Raw genomic sequence first — 24342 nt, forward strand, 5'->3', positions numbered from 1 at the left:
AGAGAGAGAGAGAGAGAGAGAGAGCGCTCCTCCGACCGTCCACGACGTGAGTGGTGGTAGAAAGAAGCGAAGATAAGATCAGTGCCGACCTTTATCTCCGTCAGAAGTCTTCCTCGCCGGAGTGAGTCAATCGAGGGCCTAACCAAAAGCAACCGTTAACCAACCCCGTGAGGTAGAATAGAGATATCCACTAATTCTTATTTATCTATCGTTCCAGATGATCTAAGAAACAAATTCTAAAATGATTTCCTATTGCAATAAAGTTCAATCTACCATTCGAACATATTTGTGAATCATATGGAATGCTCACTAAATCTCAACTCAATCTAAAATCATTTTGCTCCTCTATTTAGCAACAAATGTTGACATCAAAATTCAGCATAACATGCCATTTTTATACCTTTTCACTAAAAAAAATATAAATATATACATACGACTTATTATTATTTTATATCGTATATACATATCTATATATGATATGCCACAGTAGCATCTTCTCCTCCGGCCATCATATATATTCGAAGGGATGTGTATATTATATATATATTATATCAACATTTATGAGGGCAAATACGCTAATTCCAGACTCTGGAATGATGCAAGGTTCCACTATCGGATCGGATTTGAAAACCGTTACGAGATCCGAATCCAACATTGCTTGCATCCGGTGGACTTTTTACCTCCGGAAAAATATCCCTTTGTTGGCGTTCCTCTTTGTCCCGTTTACTTCTTCCGTTGCAGACGATGTGTCCCTTCCGCTGGTGGATGAAGTAAACGAAAGAGACCAAGTCTTGTGTTCCGTCTTTCTGTTTTTAAGATTGGAAGCCTAGATCGGGCTCTTCCGGGGGCCGGCTGATTCCGGATTTCGTGTGGTTGTTCTCTCCCGGTTTTTTCTTCGCCGGATCGAAGGCATCTTGTTCGTCAAATCAGAACCTTGCCGTCGCGGAAGGTCCCATCTTTTGTGGTCTTCGTGGGCGATTAGGGTTTCTCTGTTCGTGGTTTATCAGAGTCCTCGTTTTGCGCGGTCCGCAGCTGGGTCGGAGTGGTTGCATGTGCTGTTTCCTTTCGGTTGCTTCTGATGTCGACTAGATCGGAGGAGAATCCGGCTCTTAGGATCATCGAGAACTCGATTCAGGACCTCGGAAGGGGTTTCGATGCCAACTGCGACACGAGGCTACTCTACTGCAAGGGAGCCACCGGGTCGAGGGTGGTCGAGCTCGACGAGGAGCACGCGAGGGAGCTGCCGATCGGCGAAGGTCTAGTCGTGCCTAATGTGACCAGGGACGTCAGGTGTTCGATCGAGAGCCCCGGGAGGGAGAGTTTCGGTGCTTGCGGATTCTACGAGGTCGGCTAATGGCTGTTGTTTTTATAACTTTCTACTGTTTCGATGCTTGCTTTGTCAGAATATTCGTCGGGAAGAAATTTTGCTTTTACGGCCGAATCATTGTTGGAACGATTGACGAATGTATCGCGTGCTGATCTTTTAGAAATTAGCGCATCGGAAAGTGAAAAATGATCGTCTAGATTTCCCATGGTGAAGACATCTGTAACATAGATTTCAGGATTTTAGATTCTTCTTGAGAAACGTTTAGATAGACGCTAAGCATTAGGACAGGCTCATTTATTTGTTTGATGCTCCCACGAACTTTTCTTTCTTCAGCATGACAACCATAGTTTGCAGCTATTTTTCTCGCTTCTGTTATTTTCAAGTTCTTTTCATATGCATTGTTAAGCCATGATTTTGGAACATAGGTCTCTCTTTGTAGATCCATACAAGTATTCCTCAAGCACAAAGGGCAACTTCATTTCTTGTGTTTGTGGTACCAGTTTGGTTTGGTAATCTGGATTATGAAGTCATCAGAATGCCACTCTTTTAAGCTTCTATTTCGTCGATGACACTAGCGGCTTGTGCCCCCTGCCATATATGAGGAACAGAAAAGTCTATTGAGTAGCATCACCCAATTCAAAAGAGCAGTCTTCGGCCTGTCCGTAGAGAGTGCCCTAGGGGGTTTTACTTGACTCAGGCTGGCAGTTAGTAGGACCACTTTTATAGGGTTTGTTCACCTAAGAGAGTAATCTCTCAGATTCTTTCTGGACAATCCATAATTCCTCCTTTTTAAGCAAGAAAAGGAAGTTTTATTTCCTGTGACGAGGAATACTTTTTATTTATGGAAGATTTATTCTATCCATCAGTGCTTGTGACATTAAGTCCTTAGAAAAAAGATGCCAAAGTATGATTTGCTAGTTGTCGTTGCAGTATGACTAATTGGTGTTCTACGCCATTATTGGATGCCCTACATGTCACGGACTTAGCTGGTTTTGCCTAAGTCGTGCGGCACCCTTGCGTGTTCGTCCGCAAAGGTCAGCCTCCCCGAAGCCTCCCATGGTCCCTTAGGACCCACAAAAGAGAAAACGGGTTAGAGAAAACGCCTCACTCGGGATCCACAAGCAAACATTTCTGAAAACACTTCATAGACAATGCAAATTACAAACAGACATTACAAGCTCTGAACAGTTGCACAACAAAGGTCAAAATGGTCAATTACAGACCGAATAACTCTCGCAAGTGTCCACATGACACAACTTTTATTTACAAGCCTAAGAAGGCCACCAAACCCAACTAAAATGGGGCTATTAAGCCTTCGACCGTTCCTCTACATGCTGTGCAAAGCATGAACAAACAGAAAGACACGGACATACATAGGTATTACATCAAACATCTTGTTTAGAACTTTGTCCGTGACATTCTCCCACACTTATTCCTTCGATGTCCTCGTCGAAGCCTTTGCCGACGCTGCCACTCCTCGCCTTTGCTGAGTCTTCAATCTTCTGCTCTCGCTACAATGCGCCACTTGGCTCCCATCTGCTCTCCGCTGCTGTTTTTGAGTAGTCGAACCTTTGATCCGCTATGCTACTTCAACTCGCCAATAACTTTGACTATAGTGTGGGGTTGGCTGAGTTGTGTTGATCCTTTGTTGATTCCTGCGGATCCTCCAGATGAAGGAAAAAACCATCCTTACTATGCGTCAGTCTCTCAAATACCACATGTTGCTTGAACTGGGTGGATGCTTATTGGAGCTTTAACGAGCATCGCCTCGTAAACTTTCGAAGTTTTTGGGTCCTTCCTCCACAAAATTTGCCCATTGACTCTTCTTACACTTAGTTGTCACTTCCAAGTAGGTTCGCATCACTCTACTTTCAGTAGCACTGATCACCGTTGGTGAGGATTTGACAACTATTGTCTTCCATTATCTTCGAAGGGTCTTTGAACCTGTGCATAGCTCCTCTGCTGGATAGATAAGAGAATTGGGGTACTCGGTTTCGCCCATTCTCTTAAGAGTTGAGAAGGCAAAGGTTACTTGACTTTGCCCGCCTCCTCGAGGTTGTACTCCATACATCGAGCTGGGTACTGGCCTTCGCCTGCTCTTTGCTCACACTTCTGAAGCACTTGAAGTGTTTGCACTCTTTGCGTTGAGTTAGTTACTGTGATTCACCTTCTCAATGCAATCGAACTTCTGGAATGTAGGAAGTTTTCACCCCAACTTGGAGTAAGTCTCTAGTAGTTTTGGTCGCCTCTGGGATTGTACCGTCTTATCCATCAACCCGATCGCCTACTCCACTGAGTAGCAAAGGTACAGCACCGCGTACTGCTTGCTTCGTTCCTTGGCTGTGCATTCTTGCATGACCCGAAGTCCTTCACTTTCGGCTATCTTGATGAGAAGCTCGTTGACACCGGTCTTACGAAGTTCCTTGGCCTCTGCCCTTTAGCCTTGTCTCGGCTTCACCTCCTAGGCCCCTTTCACGACCAAGCGCTTTCCCTCCATGAGAGCAAGGGATCAATGACTTTCACGGAAATCTCGCCTCTGCGGTACTATGGCGCTGCCATGCCCATGGCCCTACTATCCGTCGCCTCGCATCTGCATCCCTTTTCTTCACGATTAGTAGATATGTCTCTGTGGCACTCCTCCGAGTCCACCTCAATTCTAACTGATTCTTGATTTTGGGTAGCTAAGTCCCTTTGGACTCGTCGTCGCTTCCTCGCCCCTTTGGACCCCTTGCTTCAACACCTCTGTGTTCTCCAAGCAGCTCCTTTTGGTCGATGGAAAGACAGACTGCAACTCCCATGCATGGCCTTTGCCATCACGTTGTAGGATTTGCATTGATTCTATTCTCCTTAGCTTCCTTGGTAGCAACGTTCACTTACTCGACCTTGTCCTCTGACTTGCCGAGCTCCCTTAAGCGAATATGGGCTCTGGAGCAGTCCAACTCTCCAACTGCTTCGATCATACCTCTGCATGATCAAGTCCCTTCCATGGGACTCACTGGTACTTGCATTCGAACTTTTCCCTTGATGGAACACAGCTCCCATATGCTGATGACTAAGGCTTTCATTTGATGCAAAATTTGATGCACGTACGGAAGACCCACCTCTACAGTACCATAGCCTTCACACCTTAAATCCATAGCTCTTCTTGTCGTCGTGTTGTTCACCAAAGTGGAGCTTCCAATAGCTCCCAATCATACCTCTATATGATCTAGTCCCTCACGGGACTAGGTCGTGTGTATCGCATTGCCACGAACTGTTCCACCACGATCCGCTGCACCATGTCGCCTCCTGGTGACATCTCTATTGCATTCTGATCCTTGTGGGACGAACTCAAATTGTGATCCCTCCATGTGTGGCCTCTGCCAATACATCGCAGGATCTCTTTCACCTTCGATTTTGTTCGCTCCTTTGACAATCGACGTTCATCCACTCGCTCTTGGGTCACACCTAGATGAAGCACCGCTCTAGGACAGTCCATCGCCTAGTAGCTCCCGAAGTCCACCGACTTCGCTGTAATTAGTGCACCGTTGTCTAGATCCTGGGCCTCTGCCCCTACCAGCACAATCTTCGCTGCGCACCACTTCCTACTTGGCAACTTGACTGGCAACACTGTGGCATATTCTTCAAGAGTACGCGCCTCCGCGTCCTCTTGTCCCGTGCCAAGGCCTTCTGAACCCAACTTCGCCTCCGCAAGTTGAGTCGCCTTCGTTCCTCCATCAAATGCTTCTCCGAGATAAGATGCATGTGCCCAGAAGCTCCCTTCGTCTTTGTCACCATGCAAGATGAGTCTGCTCCGACAGAATGAAGGACCCATGGAATAACATGATCCTGCTCTTGCCTTTGCAAGAGTTCATGTCCTTGACCTCTGTCCAAGGAAAGCTCTGTGCCTCCGCTCTATGTGCCATCTTCTATGCTAGCTCCCTTAATGCGGCTTGGGTACTTCGCCAAGTTACACTCAAGTTGCTCCACTCCTCGTTTTGCATTGAGTTGATAGTGGCCCTCACGCCCACCATTCCACGGGTCAGCCCTCCCTTGAGTCCGATCTCCATATCGACTCCAAGCGTGCCTTCATTTGTGTTGCCTTAGGTCGCTCCCCCACTTGATCTCGCAATGCATCCACCAATGCATTCTCTCAAGCGAGATCATGCGACGACTCCTCGCCGCTTGCTCTGTCCATTGAGCTTCGTGGAGTTGTTGTTTGTTGAGGTACTCCTCCTCAACCTGTGCGGCCTGTTACACATTATTCTCCCTCTGGAGAACCGGGACTTATCCCTCCTGGATATCTATCCCATTGGAGCAACATCTCTCTTCGTTTCGGAGACCACTATCCCCTTGGACTACTCCGATTTGCTGAACAAACTACGCATTGTTCTGCCTCCTACAAACGCACTTGCTAGATTGCGACTCCACGTCAATACAAGCCCCACTGCACCACTCAAGGCCTAAACATGCTGAACTCGCTCCATACTTCAGCCTCTTATGGACGTATCCTTCACATGCCGAAGAGAAAGTTTCAATGCTCCATGGCGCCGAGTTTCGGCTGCCTTGGGATGGTCGCGAACATTTCATCGTCCGCATGCAAGCCCATGCATGAGTACCGAATTCTTCGAGATAGTAATTCCCCTCACCTCTATAAGCTTTGTACAACTCTTTCAGTCGTTGAGCAACTCATTCCACCTTGCATGGTCTCATCCTTTACAAAGCGCCTCGCTTGCCTTGAGCACAATCAAATATTGTTGTCAACGTCGAGCCGTAGCTTGAACTCAGTCATCCCAACCTTTGTGCGCTCTGCATTCTTCTCAGCTTGCTTGTCCTCGTGGTGCCTCTTACGCGAAGGGTTGGCCATTCCTCTGAATGGCAATCTTAGATGCCCGCTCCTCTGAGCGACTCCTTTTCCCTATGTCTCCATGCCCGTTTTCCCCCAAACAGTTGCGCGTGTGTTGACTGCCCTCAATGCAGCCTTGCTAGGTCCCCCACGTTTGCACGTCAAGTGTTTCTATGAGTGCTTGTCCCGCTCTGATATCATCTGTCACGGACTTAGCTGGTTTTGCCTAAGTCGTGCGGCACCCTTGCGTGTCCGTCCGCAAAGGTCAGCCTCCCCGAAGTCTCCCATGGTCCCTTAGGACCCACAAAAGAGAAAACAGGTTAGAGAAAACGCCTCACTCGGGATCCACAAGCAAACATTTCCGAAAACATTTCATAGACAATGCAAATTACAAACATACATTACAAGCTCTGAACAGTTGCACAACAAAGGGTCAAAATGGTCAATTACAGGCCGAATAACTCTCGCAAGTGTCCACATGACACAACCTTTATTTACAAGCCTAAGAAGGCCACCAAACCCAACTAAAATAGGGCTGTTAAGCCTTCGACCGTTCCTCTACATGCTGTGCAAAGCATGAATAAACAGAAAGACACGGATATACATAGGTATTACATCAAACATCATGTTTAGAACTTTGTCTGTGACATACGGGGGTACACTAAACTGTGAGCAATTTGATGAGTCCAACTCCGAAATGCAAGTTAACGCTTAAGGTCACTTAGCGAAAATAATGTTGATGAGAGAGGAAAACGTTTAAGAACATGGAAGACTTTTTTTTCCTTAGCCAATAATTCACAATAGTGAAATATTTATAGTTTGACTCAACATGGCACTTCTCAGCAAGGGGTGTCAAAATAGCGTGAAGTTTTGGTTCAACTTCTAATATATGGTTGTTCAACCTATTTAGTGTCATCTATCAATTAAGTTGGATTTCTTTTAGCCACTACAGGACGTTGGTTTGTCGTACTTGATAACAAGGTTTAAAATCTCTGTTACCACTCTTGTATTGGTCTGGACCAGTATCAAGTATTTTGTCATACTTGATAACAAGGTTTAAAACTCATTGATTGTGTTTTGATCATGGCTAGCAAAATCAGCCTAGTCTTGGCTAAGGTGAACTGGAATTGAGCGAGGAGATGTTGCCATTAGTAGTGGCAACCTCTTACAGGATCCAGTATTCTGAACTTGATGGCCCAGCCATACCAAAGCTGCTCAGAAGCTTGGAAATTCAAGTCTTCTAATGTGAATCTGGTGGCAAACCTACGTTTCAAGCCATTGTCTTTACAATTTAATCATCCTATTCTACCATTGTATAACCACCCACTGTCTCCAGTTAACAACCGCTAGTACGACCAACTGTTAACCAGTAGGTTCCAACGAGGTGTCACGGACTTAGCTGGAATTGTCTAAGTCGTGAGGCACCCTTGCGGCGAAGTTGTGAACTTATCTTGAGTTGCCCAAGTCGCAAAGCACTCTTGCGATATGCGTCCGCAAAGGGTCAGCCAATTTGCAACCTCACTCATGTCTCGAAGGACCTGTAAAAGAGAAAGTTGATTAGTTCAAAAACGAGCGACGGACAAGTTCCGACGTCTCGCGAAGAGGGAAGCTTTATAAGCAATTCAACAAGCACCTCAAGTACAAGAGAGAAAAGAGAGGAAGGAGAAAACAAGGAATTTAGAAGGTAGAACAAACTGTTGCAAGTCCACAAACAACTGCTTACTGGGTGATAGGCGCGAAGGCAAGTTCCCGTCAAGTTAACGTACGAACTTGTGAAGATTGTTCAACGCCCGACAATATACCGAAGCCCCATCCAGCCCTATGCTACCCGGGGGGTTCTAGGGTGCTGAGATAGCTGACATTTCATGTACAGCTGCGGGCAGAAAACAAGCCGTGGTATGCGAAAACGGAGCTATTTTGGGGCACTTCAGCCCGGCGCGACAAGCGATCACATTGCAACGCTGCAAACTATCGTTGCTTACATTTATCAAGGCAAAACATACTGCCATGTCTCTATACAAGCATGCAAAAGCGACGAACGATTCGTTGAACGAAGTTGTTGCAGGTGCCCGACGACCGTTCGTGACATTCTCCCTCACTTGAACTGTCGACGCCTTCGTCGACGCTTGTTGGTAATTGTTGATTACTGCTTCTTCATGTCGTAGAGTGTTTTTAGGCTCCCAACTAGCTTTGATTCGAGGAAGCTTTCGCCACTTCACCAAGTGCTCGGTCTGCTCGGCTCCATTGGGTAGCTTTACCTTGCGATCCGTTTAAATGGTTTCAACTTGCTTTTCGTAGGAGGCTCTGGTGGGGGGTAGCCGAGTTGGAACACTTCGGGAAGCATCTTGCGGATTTGAGTGGTAGGCTTTCAAGTTGCTGATGTGAAAACATTGTGAATTTTGAGCCACTCTGGTAGTTGCAACTTATAGGAGACGTTGTCCACCCTACTGATAATTGGGAAGGGCCCTTCATACTTGTGCACCAATCATTTATGTACTTTGTGTCTAAAGAATTGGAGTGATACTGGTTGGAGCTTCACCAACACCAAATCGTCGACTTTGAACTTTTGTGGTCGCCTTCTTAAGTCGGCCCACTTCTTTATCTTTTTGGCTGCCTTCTCCAAGTAAGCCTGCCCAATATCTGCATTTCGGTGCCATTCTCTTGCAAAGTGATATGCTGACGGATTACTCCTAGTATACTCGATGGCCAATGTGTGAGGAGTCGACGACTGTTATCCTGTAATGATCTCGAAGGAGCTCTTGTTGGACATAGAGCTTCGCTGCAAGTTGTAGGAGAATTGAGCTATGTTCAACAGCTTCACCTAATCTCGTTGGTTGGCACTCACGTAGTGCCGAAGATATTGCTCAAGGAGCAAGTTTATCCTTTCGGTTTGGCCATCCGTCTGGGGATAGAGGCTTGTGGAAAAGTATAACTTAGACTCCAACAATTTGAATAGCTCGGTCCAGAATCGTCTCAGGAACCGAGTGTCTCGATTATTGATGATATTGTGCGGGACTCCCTAATACTTCACCACATTCTTCATCGTTAGCTTGGCCGCCTCCTCTGCTCAATAGTGTAGGGTTGCAGCAATGAAAGTTGCATAATTTGAAAATCGATCGGCCACCACGAGTATCGATTTGAGTCCCCCTACTACCGGTAAGCTTGATATGAAGTCCAAGGAAATGCTCTCTCACGGCCTTTTTGGTACGGGCAACGGTTCCAAAAGTCCCACTGGCTTCCGTTGCTCCACCTTGTCTTGTTGGCAAGTCAAGCACGTTCGAACATATTCCTCCATATCAGTCCCCATCTTCGGCTAGTAGAAAGCCTTCTCTACGAGAGCCAAGATTCTGTGAATACCCGAATGTCTAGCCCAAAGGGAATCGTGACACTCTCTTAAGAGTTCATGCCTCAAATTATCCACTCGAGGAACATAAACTACGTAAAAGAGTTCCTCCTGGACCTAAAATCGTCGTGCCTTGCCTTCTTTGATGAGCTGCATCAGGATTACTGCTTGGGGATCATTGTACAATCCATCCCTGATCCTGGAAAGAAAGTTAGAGTGCAACTGACTAGCTTGGCCTTTGCGCTCCAACTGTATGACATTCACTCGCTCCACTTTTCGGCTCAATGTATCGACCACGACATTTGCTTTTCCGGGCTTATACTCTATTGCCATATCAAACTCAACCAGGAAGTCCTGCCATCGTGCTTGCTTTGAGGAGAGTTTCTTTTGAGTTTGGAAGTAGCTCAAAGTGATGTTGTCTGTCCTCAACACAAATCGTGATCCAAGAAGGCAGTATCGCCAAACTCGTAGACAGTGGACCACCGATGTCATCTCCTTTTTGTGCACCGGATACCGTCGCTCGGTCTCGTTGAGTTTGTGACTCTCGTAGACCACCGGGTGACCCTCCTACACGAGTACTCCAATAATGGTGAAATCCGAAGCATCTGTATGGACTTCAAAAGGCTCCCTATATTATGGCAATTTGAGCACTGGTTCTTCCAACACAGCAGCCTTAGGATCTTGGAATGCAGCTTCACATTTGTTGGACCATCTCCAAGGTTGCTCCTTCTTCAGTAACTCTGTCAGTGGAATTTCGTGCTTCGAATACCCAGCTATGAAGTGCCGATAGTAGTTGACGAAACCAAGGAAGGATCACAGCTCCGGCACCTTCTTTGGAGTTCGCCATTCCGCAACAGCTTGCACCTTTGATTTGTCCATCCGAATGGAACCATCATCGATTTGATGCCCTAAGAATTAGATCTCCGTTTGAGCAAAGTAGCACTTCTCCCTTTTCACGAACAAAGTGTTCTCCCTGAGAACCTTGAAAAATGTCCGAAGGTGCTCGACATGCTCCTCGAGTGTTTGGCTGTAGATGACGATATTGTCTAAGTAGACGACCACAAACTTATCTAAATACTCTTTGAATAGTTGGTTCATAAGAGTGCAGAACGTGGTCGGAGCGTTGGCTAAGCCGAGAGACATCACCAAGAACTCAAACGCTCCATACCTGGTCATGTAGGTAGTCTTCGCTTAGTCACCTTCAGCAATGCGCACCTGCCAGTACCTCGATTGGAGGTTGAGTTTGGAGAAATACTTTGCTTTGCCCAATTGGTCAAACAAGTCCACGATGAGCGAGATGAGATACTTGTTCTTCACCATCACTTTGTTGAGGGCTCGATAATCGACGTATAGTTGGAAGCTCCCATCTTGTTTCTTTGGAAGAGAACTGGAGCTCCGAATGGTGTTTTAGAACTGCCGATGAGACCACCGCTTAGCAGTTCATTTAACTGCTTTCTGAGCTCTGCCAACTTTGGAAGGGACATGCTGTCACGGACTTAGCTGGTTTTGCCTAAGTCGTGCGGCACCCTTGCGTGTCCGTCCGCAAAGGTCAGCATCCCCGAAGCCTCCCATTGTCCCTTAGGACCAACAAAAGAGAGAACGAGTTAGAGAGAACGCCTCAATCGGGATCCACAAGCAAACATCTTCGAAGAACACTTTATAGACAATGTAAATTACAAACAGACTTTACAAGCTCTGAACAGTGGCACAACAAAGGGTAAAATGGTCCATTACAGACCGAGAATCTCTCATACGTGTCAACATGACACAACCTTTATTTACAAGCCTAAAGAGGCCACCAACCCAACTAAAATGAGACTATTAAGCCTTCGGCCGCCCCTTTACATGCTGTACAAGGCATGAACATGCCAAAAGACACGGACATACATAAGCATTACATCAAACACCTTGTTTAGAAGTTTGTCCGTGACATTCTCCCCCACTTATTCCTTCGACGTCCTCGTTGAAGCCTTTGTCGACACTGCAACTCCTCGCCTTTGCTGAGTCTTCAATCCTCTGCTCCAGCTACAATGCGCCTCTTGGCTCCTTGCTGCTCTCCGCTGCTGTTTTTGAGTAGTCGAACCTTTGATCCGCCATGCTGCTTCAACTCACCAATGACTCTGACTCTGGTGTGGGGTTGGCTGAGTTATGTTGATCCTTGTTGATTCCTGCGGATCCCCCAAATGAAGGAAAAGACCATCCTTACTGCGCCAGTCTCTCAAATTCCTCGTGCTGCTTGAACTGGGTGGATGCTTGTTGGAGCTTTAACGAGCATCGTCTCGCAAACTTCTGAAGTTTTGGGTCCTTCCTCCACAAAATTTGCTCATCAACTCTTCCTTCACTTAGTTGTCACATCCAAGTAGGTTCGCATCACTTCCGCTTTCGATTGACATTTCGTTGGGAAATGAAGCGGACAATCTACTCTCAGTAGCACTGATCACCGTTGGTGAGGATTTGATAACTATTGTCTTCCATTATCTTCGAAGGGTCTTTGAACATATGCAGAGCTTCTCTGCTGGATAGTTAAGAGAATTGGGGTACTCGGTTTCACCCATTCTCTTAAGAGTTGAGAAGGCAAAGGTTACTTGACTTTGCCCGCCTCCTCGAGGTTGTACTTCATGCATCGAGCTGGTTACTGGCCTTCGCCTGCTCTTTGCTCACACTTCTGAAGTACATGAAGTGTTTGCACTCCTTGCGTTGAGTTAGCTACTGTGATTCACCTTCTCAATGCCATTGAACTTCTGGAATGCAGGAAGTTTTCACCCCAACTTGGAGTAGTTCTCTCATAGGTTTGGTCGCCTCTGGGATTGTACCGTCTTCTCCATCAACCCTGCCGCCTACTCCACTGAGTAGCAAAGGTACAGCACCGTGTACTGCCTGCTTCGTTCCTTAGTTATGCACTCTTGCATAACCCGAAGTCCTTCACTTTCAGCTATCTTGATGAGAAGCACATTGACACCGGTCTTATGAAGTTCTTCGGCCTCTGCCCTTCAGCCTTGTCTCGGTACTTGGAGATTACCTCTGCATTCTCCACCTCCTCGGCCCCTTTCACGACCAAGCACTCTCCCTCCATGAGAGCAAGGGATCAATGACTTTCACGGAAGTCCCGCCTCTGCGGTACTATGGCACTGCCATGCCCATGGCCCTACTATCCGTCGCCTCGCATCTGCATCCCTTTTCTTCACGATCAGTAGATATGTCTCCGTGGCACTCCTCTGAGTCCACCTCCATTCTAACTGATGCTTGATTTTGGGTAGCTAAGTCCCTCTGGACTCATCGTCGCTTCCTCGCCCCTTTCGACCCCCTGCTTCAACACCTCTGTGTTCTCCAAGCAGTCCGTTTGGTCGATGGAAAGACAGACTGCAACTCCCATGCATGGCCTCTGCCATCACGTTGTAGGGTTTGCACCGATTCTGTTCTCCTTAGCTTCCTTGGTAGCAACGTTCGCTTACTCGGCCTTATCCTCTGACTTGCCGGGCTCCCTTAAGCGAATATGAGCTCTGGAGCAGTCCAACTCTCCAGCTACTTCGATCATACCTCTGCATGATCAAGTTCCTCCCATGGAACTCACTGGTACTTGCATTCGAACTTTTCCCTTGGTGGAACCCAGCCCCCATATGCTGATGACAAAGGTTTTCATCCGATGCAAAATTCGATGCACGCCCGGAAGACCCGCCTCTGCGGTACCATGGCCTTCACTCCTTGAATCCATAGCCCTTCTTGCCGTCGTGTTGTTCACCGAAGTGGAGCTTCCAGTAGCTCCCGATCATACCTCCATATGATCTAGTCCCTCCCGGGACTATGTCGTGTGTATCGCATTGCCACGAACTATTCCACCACGATCCGCTGCACCATGTCGCCTCCTGGTGACATCTCCATTGCATTCTGATCCTTGTGGAATAAACTCGAATTGTGAACCCTCCATGTGTGGCCTCTGCCAATACATCGCAGGGTCTCCTCCACCTTCGATTTTGTTCGCTACTTTGGCAATCGACCTTCATCCACCCACTCTTGGGTCACACCTAGATGAAGCACCGCTCTAGGACAGTCCGTCGCCTAGTAGCTCCCGAAGTCCTCCGACTTCACTGTAATTTGTGCACCATTGTCTGGATCCTGGGCCTCTGCCCCTACCAGCACAATCTCCGCTGCGCACCGCTTCCTTCATAGCAACTCGAATGGTAACACTGTGGCATATTCTTCAAGAGTACTCGCCTCTGCGTCCTCTTGCCCCGTGCTAAGGCCTTCTGAACTCAACTTCGCCTCTGCAAATTGAGTCACCTTAGTTCCTCCATCAAATGCTCCTCCGAGATAAGGTGCATGTGCCCCGAAGCTCCCTTCGTCTTTGGCACCATGCAAGATGAGTCCGCTCCGTTAGAATGAAGGACCCATGGAACAACATGATCCTACTCTTACCTCTACAAGAGTTCATGTCCTTGACCTCTGTCTAAGGAAAGCACTATGCCTCTGCTCCATGTTCCAATTTCTATGTTGGCTCCCTTTATGCGGCTTGGGTACTTAGCCAAGTTACACCCAAGTTGCTCCGCTCCTCGTTTTCGCATTGAGTCGATGGTGCCCCTCGCGCCCACCATTCCACGGGTCAGCCCTCCCTTGAGTCCGATCTCCATATCGACTCCAAGTGTGCCTTCATTTAAGTTGCTTTGGGTCGCTCCCCCACTTGATCTCGCAGTGCATCCACCAATGCATTCTCTCAAGCGAGATCATTCGATGACTCCTCGCCGCTTGCTCAGTCCATCGAGCTTCGTGGAGTTGTTGTTTGTTGAGGTACTCCTTCTCAACTTGTGAGGTCCGTCTCACATGATTCTCTCTTTGGAGAGCCGGGACTTATCCCTCCTGGATAACTGTCCCATTGGAGCAACATCTCTCTTCGTTTCGGAGACCACCATCCCCTTGGACTACTCCGATCTGCTGAACAAACTGTGCATTGTTCTGCCTCCTGCAAACGCACTTGCTAGATTGCACCTCCCCGTCAATACAGCCCCCGCTATGCCCCTCAAGGCCTAGCAACATGCTGAACTTGTCGCACACTTCAGCCTCCTACGGGCGTATCCTTCACATGCCGAAGAGAAAGTTTCAATGCTCCATGGCGCCGAGTCTCGGTCGCCTTGGGATGACCATGAACATTCCATCGTCCGCATACAAGCCCATGCATGAGTACCAAATTCTTCGAGTTAGCAATTCCCCTCACCTCTGTGAGCTTTGCATAACTCTTTTGGTCGTTGAGCAACTCATTCCACCTTGGATGGTCTCATCCTTTACCAAGCGCCTCGCTTGCTTTGAGCACCATCAAGTATAGTTGTCAACGTTGAGCCGTAGCTCAAACTCAACCATCTCAACCTTTGTGTACTCCACATTCTTCCAAGCTTGCCTATTCTCGTGGTGCCTCTTGCGCGAAGGGTTGGCCATTCCTCTTAATGCCAATCTCGGATGCCCGCTCCTTTGAGCGACTCCTTTTCTCTACATCTCCATACCCGTTTTCCCCCAAACGGTCGCGCGTGTGCTGACTGTCCTCAACGCAGCCCCGCTAGGTCCCCCACGTTTGCATGCTAAGTGTTTCTATGAGTTCTTGTCCCGCTCTGATACCATCTGTCACGGACTTAACTTGTTTTGCCTAAGTCGTGCGGCACCCTTGCGTGTCCGTCCGCAAAGGTCAGCCTCCCCGAAGCCTCCCATTGTCCCTTAGGACCAACAAAAGAGAGAACGGGTTAGAGAGAACGCCTTAATCGGGATCCACAAGCAAACATCTCCGAAGAACACTTCATAGACAATGCAAATTACAAATAGACTTTACAAGCTCTGAACAGTGGCACAACAAAGGGTAAAATGGTCCATTATAGACCGAGAATCTCTCGTACGTGTCAACATGACACAACCTTTATTTACAAGCCTAAAGAGGCCACCAACCCAACTAAAATGAGACTATTAAGCCTTCGGCCGTCCCTTTACATGCTGTACAAGGCATGAACATGCCAAAAGACACGGACATACATAAGCATTACATCAAACACCTTGTTTAGAAGTTTGTTCGTGACAATACGGTAGGGTGGTCTCGCTAGAGGCTTCACTCCTGGCTCCAGCTCGATATGATGATCCACGCCTCTACGTGGCGGTAGAGTCTTCGGCAACTCAGGCTGCAGTGAAGCTAGAGCCACTTGACGAGGAGGCTATTCATGAACCTACTGCGTTCGCCACCACAGTAGGTTCATGAATAGCCTCCTCGTCAAGTGGCTCTAGCTTCACTGCAGCCACGAATGTTAATTCGCCTTTTCGTACCCCTTTCTTCAGTTGTAAAGCCGATATCTGTTGGAGGTCCCTGGTTCCTCTCCGAGAGACGGGAACCACATAGGGGTCATCACCTCCCATCATATATAGGGAGTTTAGGAACGACATTGGCACCAACTTTATCGCGTGTATGAACTTCATTATGAGAATCACTTGGAAGTCGTCTAGTGGCACCGCTATCATGTTGGTGCTCCCGCTTCATGTTCCGATCTTGATGGGAAGTCCCTTTGCCAACCCGGAGATCCGCTTGGCCTCCGAGTTCACCGCCTTCATCCGGCTTGGGTTTTTCTCCAAAATCAGCCCAAGTCGCTTTGCTTCTCGGTTGGCAATAAAGTTGTGGGTAGCACCCGTGTCCACCATTGTATGGGTTGTTTGGCCATTGAGCTTAATGTCTACGTACATCAGCTCACTACTCCCAGCTTTCTGTGGCTTTGGCTTCATGTTCTCCCCCACTTGACCCCATAATGCATTCAACAAACGCATTGCTCCCATCCGGGGACCTTGCGACTCCTCATCGTCACTGCTGGATTCTGAACTACTTGAACTGAGGGCGACGACTTTGCCCTTATTTGATTTGGGGGGATGGATAGAAGCTGTTAAAGTATTGAGTGCTTGTTTTTGTGGGCACTCCCTCACCATGTGCGGCCCTCCGCACAAGAAGCATTCGCCAGGTTTCGGGGCCTTCCTTTTGAGCTTTGCCCTTTGTGGGAACTCTTCTTCCTTTGTTCGCCCCCGGGCTCCTTCCCTCGAGAATATTTTGGAGGGCGGTTTCCTGAAGATTGTTTTCTTTTCCTTGAGTCCTTCGACGAAATAAAGTCGGTGAGCCTTTCTGCGATCGTAATTGCCCCGATCATATCGATGACATTCCTTCAATGCAGTTCTTGTTGAGCCCATGGCTTCAAACCATCGAAGAAGTTGAACAACTTATCCTTCTCGGACATATCCTATATGTCCAGCATTAGTGCAGAAAATTGCTTCACGTAGTCTCGAATGGAAGTGCTTTGGCGGAGTTGTCTCAGTTTCCTCCTTGCAACAAACTCTGTGTTCTTGGGTAGGAACTGAGTTCTCAACTCCCACTTCAAGTCCTCTCATGTGTCCACTTGACACCGACCTTGTTGGATCTCCTCCCAACGGTTCGTCACCAAAGTTTTGCATCCCCATTCAAATACTTGGTTGCTATCAAAACTTTAGTTTCTTTAGAATCAAGCCTCGTAGCTCGAAAGTATTGTTCCATGTCGAACAGAAAATTCTCGAGCTCTTTAGCATCTCTAGCACCCCTATAAGAATGTGGCTCGGGTGCTCTCAAGTTTTGTGGCGGCGCAACGCGGGTGTTCCCTCCCGCATTTAGTGCCCTTGTGAGCATAGTCACTCTGGAAGTGAGTTCCGCCATGAGTTCGTGTAAATGTTGCACGGAGTCTTTGGTATCGTTTGTCAGTCGATCGACTTGGGCCTCGACCTTGTCGATTCGGGATTCGGCTTCTTCTTGCGAGCTCTCTACCCCAAGAAGCCTTCGTTGGCCTTGGTAGAGTTCCTCCAAGCTCGCTTTAAGAACATCCAGGTAGGTTTCCGTCGCTGTGAGTCTCTCCTTATGGCTCTTTTTCCTGGTTGATGCTCCAGATTGCGCCTCCTCCGCTCGTGGAGAGTAGCCAACTTCTCACTCATCATGTTCGCTGCCACGCTCCTCCAGAGTGACTCCAACAGCATGAGAGCGAGTTTGCACTTGCAGCCCACCTGTGGCTGCTTGGGGCAATGGTCCGGCTTGCCCCGTCTTGCTCAATTCGCCACGATGCTTTGCCATGGCGAGATTGCGAAGTTTCTTCGCTGCTTGCTCGAATTGCTTGCCTGCTCTGATACCACAATGTCACGGACTTAGCTGGAATTGTCTTAAGCCGTTAGGCACCTTTGTGACAAAGTCGCGAACTTAGCTTGAGTTGCCTAAGTCACGAAGCACTCTTGCGATATGCGTCCACAAAGGGTTAGCCAATTTATAGCCTCACTTAGGTCCCGAAGGACCTATAAAAGATAAAGTTGATTAGTTCGAAAATGAACGATGGACAAGTCCCGACGTCTCGTGAAGAGGGAAGCTTTACAAGCAATTCAGCAAGCACCTTGAGTGCAAGAGAGAAAAGAGAGGAAGGAGAAAACAAGGACTTTAGGAGGTAGAACGAACAGTTGCAAGTCCACAAACAACTGCTCACTGGGTGTAGGGCGCGAAGGTAAGTTCCCGTCAAGTTAACATGCGAACTTGTGAAGATTGTTCAATGCCTGACAATATACGGAAGCCGCATCCAGCCTTGTGCCACCCGGGGGGTTATAGGGTGCTGAGATGGCTGACATTTCGCGTGCAGCTGCGGTGTGCAGAAAACAAGCCGTGGCATGCGAAAACGGAACCATTTTGGGGCAGTTCGGCCCGACGCGACGAGCGGTTGCACTGCAACTCTGTGAACTATCGTTGCTTACATTTTCCAAGCAAAAAACACATAAAACCAAGGCAAAACATACTGTCATGTCTCTGTACAAGCATGCAAAAGTGACGAATGGTTTGTTTAACGAAATTGTTACGGGTGCGCGACGATCATTCGTGACAGAGGGCTGGTCCTTATCAGTTTCTTTGACTCTCAACTAGCTTAAACCAACAACCTACCTTCGTGGAGGCTTCAAGTAGCAACTACAAGTTTAATACTCTGCAACTTTGGAGCATGAGGCTATAGTCAGTGTCGTTTGGCACTAGCTTGTACTACAGACCGGGGTGATCAATCCTTTGACTAAAATGGAACCCTATCTCAAAGTGCGTGGACCACTTTAGGAGTATCCAAGAGGGCTCAAAGTTTCAGAATTTACTACCTTATTTTACACTTAATCTAAGGCTTTTGTTGTGAATATTCCTCTGTTGTGTGATATCTGGCAATGTGTTCTTACCTTCAAAGTTCATATAATTAATTTGCAGATTGAATCAGGAACAATGATTGTTTGTGGTTATTAACTCTATTTTTTCTTATTTCTGGTAAGAAACTGCAGATGGCAGAGTATTTTAACAGAAAGGCTCTTCTATCAGGAAGTATTCCATTGGGAAGGTTTAATTGTGCATTCAGCTTTAGTGGCTCAAAGAAAATTGATGCTGCTGCTACAAAAAGCCTTGCAATGAATGGGAAATTCATTCCTTTGTGTAAGGTTCAGCTGATGAAACATCCTTTATCGCTGCAAGATCATGTAAAAGCTGCAGTGCCATGTTCATGGGAACCGTTGTCCTTAGCAAGGTAGTAATGTGGAATCTTCAACAACAGAAAGTAAAATATTTCAGATTAAATAATTTTCTTTAACATTTTTAATTGATTGACAGATTTATTGAGACTTATGGTACTCATGTCATCACATCCATTACTATTGGTGGTAAGGATGTGATTTATGTGAAGCAGCACGTCTCATCAACTTTATCAATCACAGAAATTAAAAACTACATACTAGATGTTGGAGATCAGAGATTCTCTGAGACTGAAAGCCTTACAAGTTCTGGTCCAATAAAATTGAAGGGCAAGGCTAGTATTTTGCCATTTTTTTTTCCAAAAAAGTTGCTATGCTTACTGTAAACGTATATTGCTGTTGCAAATCTGCTCAATCATTTTGTACTTCACATATTCCAGGCTGTGGATCCTTTTATATTTAACAGTCAAGGTATACACCCACAACCACTTAATGCTCCATATCTTACTGCAAAAGAGGCAAGTGCTATTCGCTTTCATTGTGATATCTAATTATAGTGCTGACCCAAATTTTAAACATCAGCCATGGTGCTTAGGTGGTGCATACACTTCAAATTGTTTTGTTGTACTTCAATTGATGTTCCTTTTATTCTTACCATGCAAACAGCATGCAATGAGGTACATATTTCGTGGTGCCCACCTATGTTCTGTGCATGTAACCTACTGTAACTCATTGTTACCAACCAGCAGAACCATATTTTGCAACATATTGTTAGTAATAATATTTCCATGGTAAGAAACTTAGGAAAGAAAAATGAAGTGAACCAGAGTTTGGAAGAGCATGCCTCTTTTTTTCCCATTTGTGATATCATTGCAACATAAAGGAATGAGAAATGATCGTGACATGTTTCTATTTTGATATTTGTCATTTACATTGTATATTGAATATTATTTTATGTGAAAGAGCTACCTTTATTGATAAGAAGGTCCATAATTCACGGTAATGGTCAATTTTGACATGATATGCCAATTTATATGGTGACATCCATGGTTGATTTGTCCAAAATTTTGGCCTTACAGTTAGCAATCGGTGAGAAACAACTAGCAGTAGGGTCAGAATGTGGTTGGTTTTGGTAAATTTTAGCTGATTCTATAGCCTTAATAAAAGGAAAAAATATGTGAAGCTTGGTACAAGGGCTGTACCATCTTGTACTGTCTAGTCCACTTAGTACATGACTTGTACTGTCTGGTACAAGGCCTGTACCAAGTGGTTTTTTTTTTTTTTCCAGGATTTTCCTTAAACTTGGTATGCACTGACAAACCAATACTCAGTAAACTGGTCAGATTGCTACTGGTTTGAGCCCTGACCGGTGCACTACCGGTAAAATGAGATTGTGGATCTTGAATTATAATATGGAGAATAGACACCTTACACGGTCCAAATTAATCTCATCCTTTTCTTTATTAGTTTTTGTGCTTTTCCACACTTGATCTTTCTGTCGATTTGAGAAGAAGCATTGGGGTCGTAGTAGGGTCAGATTGATAAGATTTGATTCTAATAGTTATTTACTACATTAATATCTCTGAAAAATATTACCAGCATTTATTCTCTAATTATCATATAGTTCTTTGATGAATTATTCATTGTAAATTTTTTATTGTTATTGTTAAAATAATATTAGATTTTAATTTCATGGTTTATTTCTAAAAAGATAGATATTTAATGAAATATTAAGATATAAAAATTTTACCACAAGTAATTGATCTTCTCAAATTTGATTTTCTTTTTTTCTAGTATTTGTAATTTTTATATGAATTATATATTTTTTTAAATTTTTTACTTATTGATTACTGTATTGTTGGTCTGATTTGTTTGATCCAACTAATCCCAACTATATCATTCATGATCAATTCCATTTCTGACACTGCTCTTGGAAACCATGAGGAAATCCTTTTAGAATTTATATTAGGACAACCTGTCTGAGATTTATATGAAATAAATTTTTTAATTGTTTTAACAATTATAAGTTTGGACACATTTTTCCTTCAAAATGTGTTTCAGAATTTGAATAATTGTTCATTTTTAAATGCAATTATCTCAGACAGATTGTGTTTATAATTATATCGAAGAAAATATGACAAATAATTCTATTTGTATTTCTCTTTATTTAATTGACTAAATTAACAATCAAGAACAGATGAGCCTACCAACAAATTGCTCCTGTAATTGCTTAATGTTATATTAATGGAGGATTTCCTGAGGAGAGTGAAGCTACACTATGTAGCAACTAGAGCAGGCACTTAGGATTTTCACCCTCTTGTTAATATCTCTTTCATGAGAGAAACCTGAGAAGCTGCCTACCGACCACCACCTACTTGAGCACTTGGCGTAGATGTCATTAGCACATGAAGAAACTGGTTCTCTGGATGCATATTAATCCAGACCATCAGTTTATGTTTCTTTATCACTTCTCTGTTGGTTTAGGCATGATACCTCCGAATTCTGCCAGGGTGGTGATCTGTTATACGTGTGACCCAGGGGTTGTTTCCAGAACCCAGAAGGCCAGAACCAAACTAGCATAGTTATACTCTCAAGAGGGTTCATTTAGATGATAGATTTTTTGCTGACAGAAATAAGTTGCTTTCACCTTAGTAATAAAATAAATTCATGATCCAGCAGACCGCGGTAGAGTTAGCTTGATTCTGGCATGATTGTCAATTAGGCAATACTGGATTATTTTGAATTAGGTTTGAATCCTTAACCATGCTGCAGTATACTGATGTTGTTATTTGTTAACAAACACACTGCTTAACTTGCGTGAAAGATTTTATTGATTAGATGAAGTTTCTTTGATTTTTCATCCAAGTATAGATCACTCAATTGAAACTCGAAAACCCCAAAAGCCCAATTCTTCACTCTCTTCTCCGACTTTCAATTTTTAACATTGGTCTTAGTAGCCAAATAAAATCTAGTCATTATGCATCATAATTCCTCTCCTCCATTGTTTACGTGAAAAAAGTGTGCTTAGATAATATAAAATCACTTCCTTGCATCTCATATCCATTGAGGCTAGTGATGGTGGTTTAAAGTATATGATGGCATCATGAGCTTTTATGTTTATCTATTGCACTTATTGATGCAGGATGTAACTGTCATTTTTAGGAGGAGGGGAGGGGACGACCTAGTACAAAGCCACGTTGAATGGGCCAGAACTGTTCCTTCAGCGCCTGATGTTATTCAAATGACTTTCCTTCCCATTACTTCTCTTCTAGAAAGTATTCCTGGGAAGGACCATCTTACTCGTGCCATCAACCTTTATTTGGAATGTATGTAGTTGCTTCACTTGTTTAATTGGAACCTTTCTTTGGTTGCTCTCCATATTTCTTTTCTTATATAATTTTTCACAGATAAGCCTCCAATTGAGGAGCTCCGATATTTCCTAGAGTTCCAGGTCCCATGGATATGGGCCCCTGTACGAGAAGAATTTCCAGGACATCAAAGAAAAGAGCCAGTCTGCCCATTTTTGCAGTTCAGCATAATGGGGCAGAAGTTATATGTAAGCCAAGAGCAGGTATGCCTTTTGTGATGTACATTAAAAAGTTCAGCCCTGGGGAAACAGGGTCAACACTGACATTGGTGGGCATGGAATAGAATCTTAAGCTGTCTCTTATTGTTTAACTTTAGTTGGTGGAAGGAAAATGTTGCACATGAGAGTTCAATACAAAAATGTGATTTCCAACTTAAATAAAGAAATTATGAAGTTTCAACTTTCGAAAAGTTTAATCATATCAAAGTAAAGTATCAACAACTATTTTTCAAGTTTGATGCATGAAGTCTGCCGCATGCATGGTCTTTCCCTTTTCTTTCTCCGGCTGAACTAAGATAATTAGAGAATATAATGGCATAAAGAACCAGAAAATTTACATGTTTTCTCATGTCAGCTGTAACTTCAATGCATCTTTCTTTGCTATTACATCATTTGCATATCCATACAGGTATCGGTCAGCCGTAAGCCTGTCACCGGCCTAAGATTGTTCTTGGAAGGTGCAAAGCAGAACCGACTATGTATTCAGGTTCAGCATCTGGCAAGCCTTCCAAAGATGCTCCAGCCATACTGGGACGCCCATGTCGCAATAGGTGCACCCAAGTGGCAGGGTCCAGAGGAGCAAGACAGCCGTTGGTTTGAGCCTGTAAAATGGAGGAACTTCTCCCATGTCACCACGGCTCCTATCGAGAACAATGAGACTTTCATTAGTGACCTCTCTGGTGTCTTTGTGGTCACCGGAGCTCAGCTTGGGGTTTGGGACTTTGGGACGAAGAATGTTTTGTACATGAAACTTCTATATTCGAAAGTGCCCAGATGTACCATAAGGAGATCCTTATGGGACCACAGCCCCGATGGCTCGAAGAATAAACTAAAGAGGTTGCTGAGTGGAGCATCGATGAGCTCGGACGAGTCAAGCTCAGATTCAGATCTGGGGAGGCTGTCAAAATTTGTGGACATGTCTGAGATGAAAAAAGGCCCAGACGACATGCCAGGGCACTGGGTGGTGACCGGCGGAAAGCTGGGAGTCGAGAAAGGGAAGATTGTTTTGAGAGTGAAGTATTCTTTGTTGAATTATTAGAGAACCTGCTAGTTGGTTGCAAGGCTAATTTTTCGGTAATGCATGTAAAATGTAGCAAATTTCTTAGATCTTATTCTGGTAAGGATATGGCTTTTTTTCTGATGATTTTTTGCCTATTGGCAAACTTTCTAAGTTGGTCAACAGAATGTAATGATAACATGTTGAGATTGGTTGTAGTGTAGTGTTTATGAATATGCTGTTGAGATTTGATCCGCTCGTGTTGGCTATACTCTCTCCTCTGAGGTGTGCTTCGAACTGTGGTAGCCTTTGCTTCGTGAAGTATGTTCGCTGGTAGTATTCCACGTGTTAGCAATCTACTGTGTATGTGTGAGGGGAGCATTAAAAATCTAAATCATGATTATGTCCCATCTACCATTTAAACTTTTAGATGCAATGGTGACTTTTTAAGTCGGGCATACCGTCGGTTCGGATCGGCGGAGGTGGATGTACTGTGGTGGGACGGTGTCGGGGTCCAGTCGATGCAACACGTTGCGTCATCGGCATGGCAGCCGGAGATACGGACGTGCTGCGAGTCCCACCCACATCATCCTGTCACACGCGTCGCACCCTGACGCCTCTCCCACCGTAGGATGTGGGCATGTTTCGGCATGTACGGGTGTCGAGTGGAAGGAGGAGCCCGATGGATGCAAAATTTGATCGGGAGCATTGACAATGGATTGTTGTTAACATTGTACATCTCGTGTAATGATGGATTGCGCGT

General features: G+C 45.4%; 1 protein-coding gene across 4 annotated transcripts; it reads left to right on the forward strand.

Annotated features, from left to right (window-relative positions):
• The first annotated feature begins 705 nt into the window (after nucleotides 1-705).
• LOC135635878 (MACPF domain-containing protein CAD1-like) lies at nucleotides 706-23837 on the forward strand. 4 transcript variants are annotated; one of them, XM_065147298.1, is made up of 7 exons: nucleotides 707-1345; nucleotides 18805-19052; nucleotides 19136-19331; nucleotides 19437-19514; nucleotides 22139-22322; nucleotides 22404-22567; nucleotides 22992-23837. In XM_065147298.1, the coding sequence occupies exons 1-7, from the start codon at nucleotides 1079-1081 to the stop codon at nucleotides 23619-23621; spliced, it is 1767 nt and encodes a 588-aa protein (XP_065003370.1). In that variant the 5' UTR covers nucleotides 707-1078; the 3' UTR covers nucleotides 23622-23837. The 4 variants fall into 4 exon arrangements, with proteins under 4 accessions (XP_065003372.1, XP_065003370.1, XP_065003371.1 ...); XM_065147299.1 differs by having other exon boundaries at nucleotides 18814-19052; XM_065147300.1 differs by lacking the exon at nucleotides 19437-19514 and having other exon boundaries at nucleotides 706-1345.
• Nucleotides 23838-24342: the final 505 nt, after the last annotated feature.

This window comes from Musa acuminata, chromosome BXJ3-4 (assembly GCF_036884655.1).
Source record: "Musa acuminata AAA Group cultivar baxijiao chromosome BXJ3-4, Cavendish_Baxijiao_AAA, whole genome shotgun sequence".
Classification (NCBI taxonomy): Eukaryota; Viridiplantae; Streptophyta; class Magnoliopsida; order Zingiberales; family Musaceae; genus Musa; species Musa acuminata.

Excerpts from the sequence above, each read along its gene's own strand:
- LOC135635878 (XM_065147298.1), top strand. The coding sequence starts at position 1,079 with ATGTCGACTAGATCGGAGGAGAATCCGGCTCTTAGGATCATCGAGAAC. Across the intron at positions 1,346-18,804 it reads GTGCTTGCGGATTCTACGAG|AAACTGCAGATGGCAGAGTA; the intron begins GTCGGCTAATGG and ends ATTTCTGGTAAG. Across the intron at positions 22,323-22,403 it reads CATCAACCTTTATTTGGAAT|ATAAGCCTCCAATTGAGGAG; the intron begins GTATGTAGTTGC and ends AATTTTTCACAG.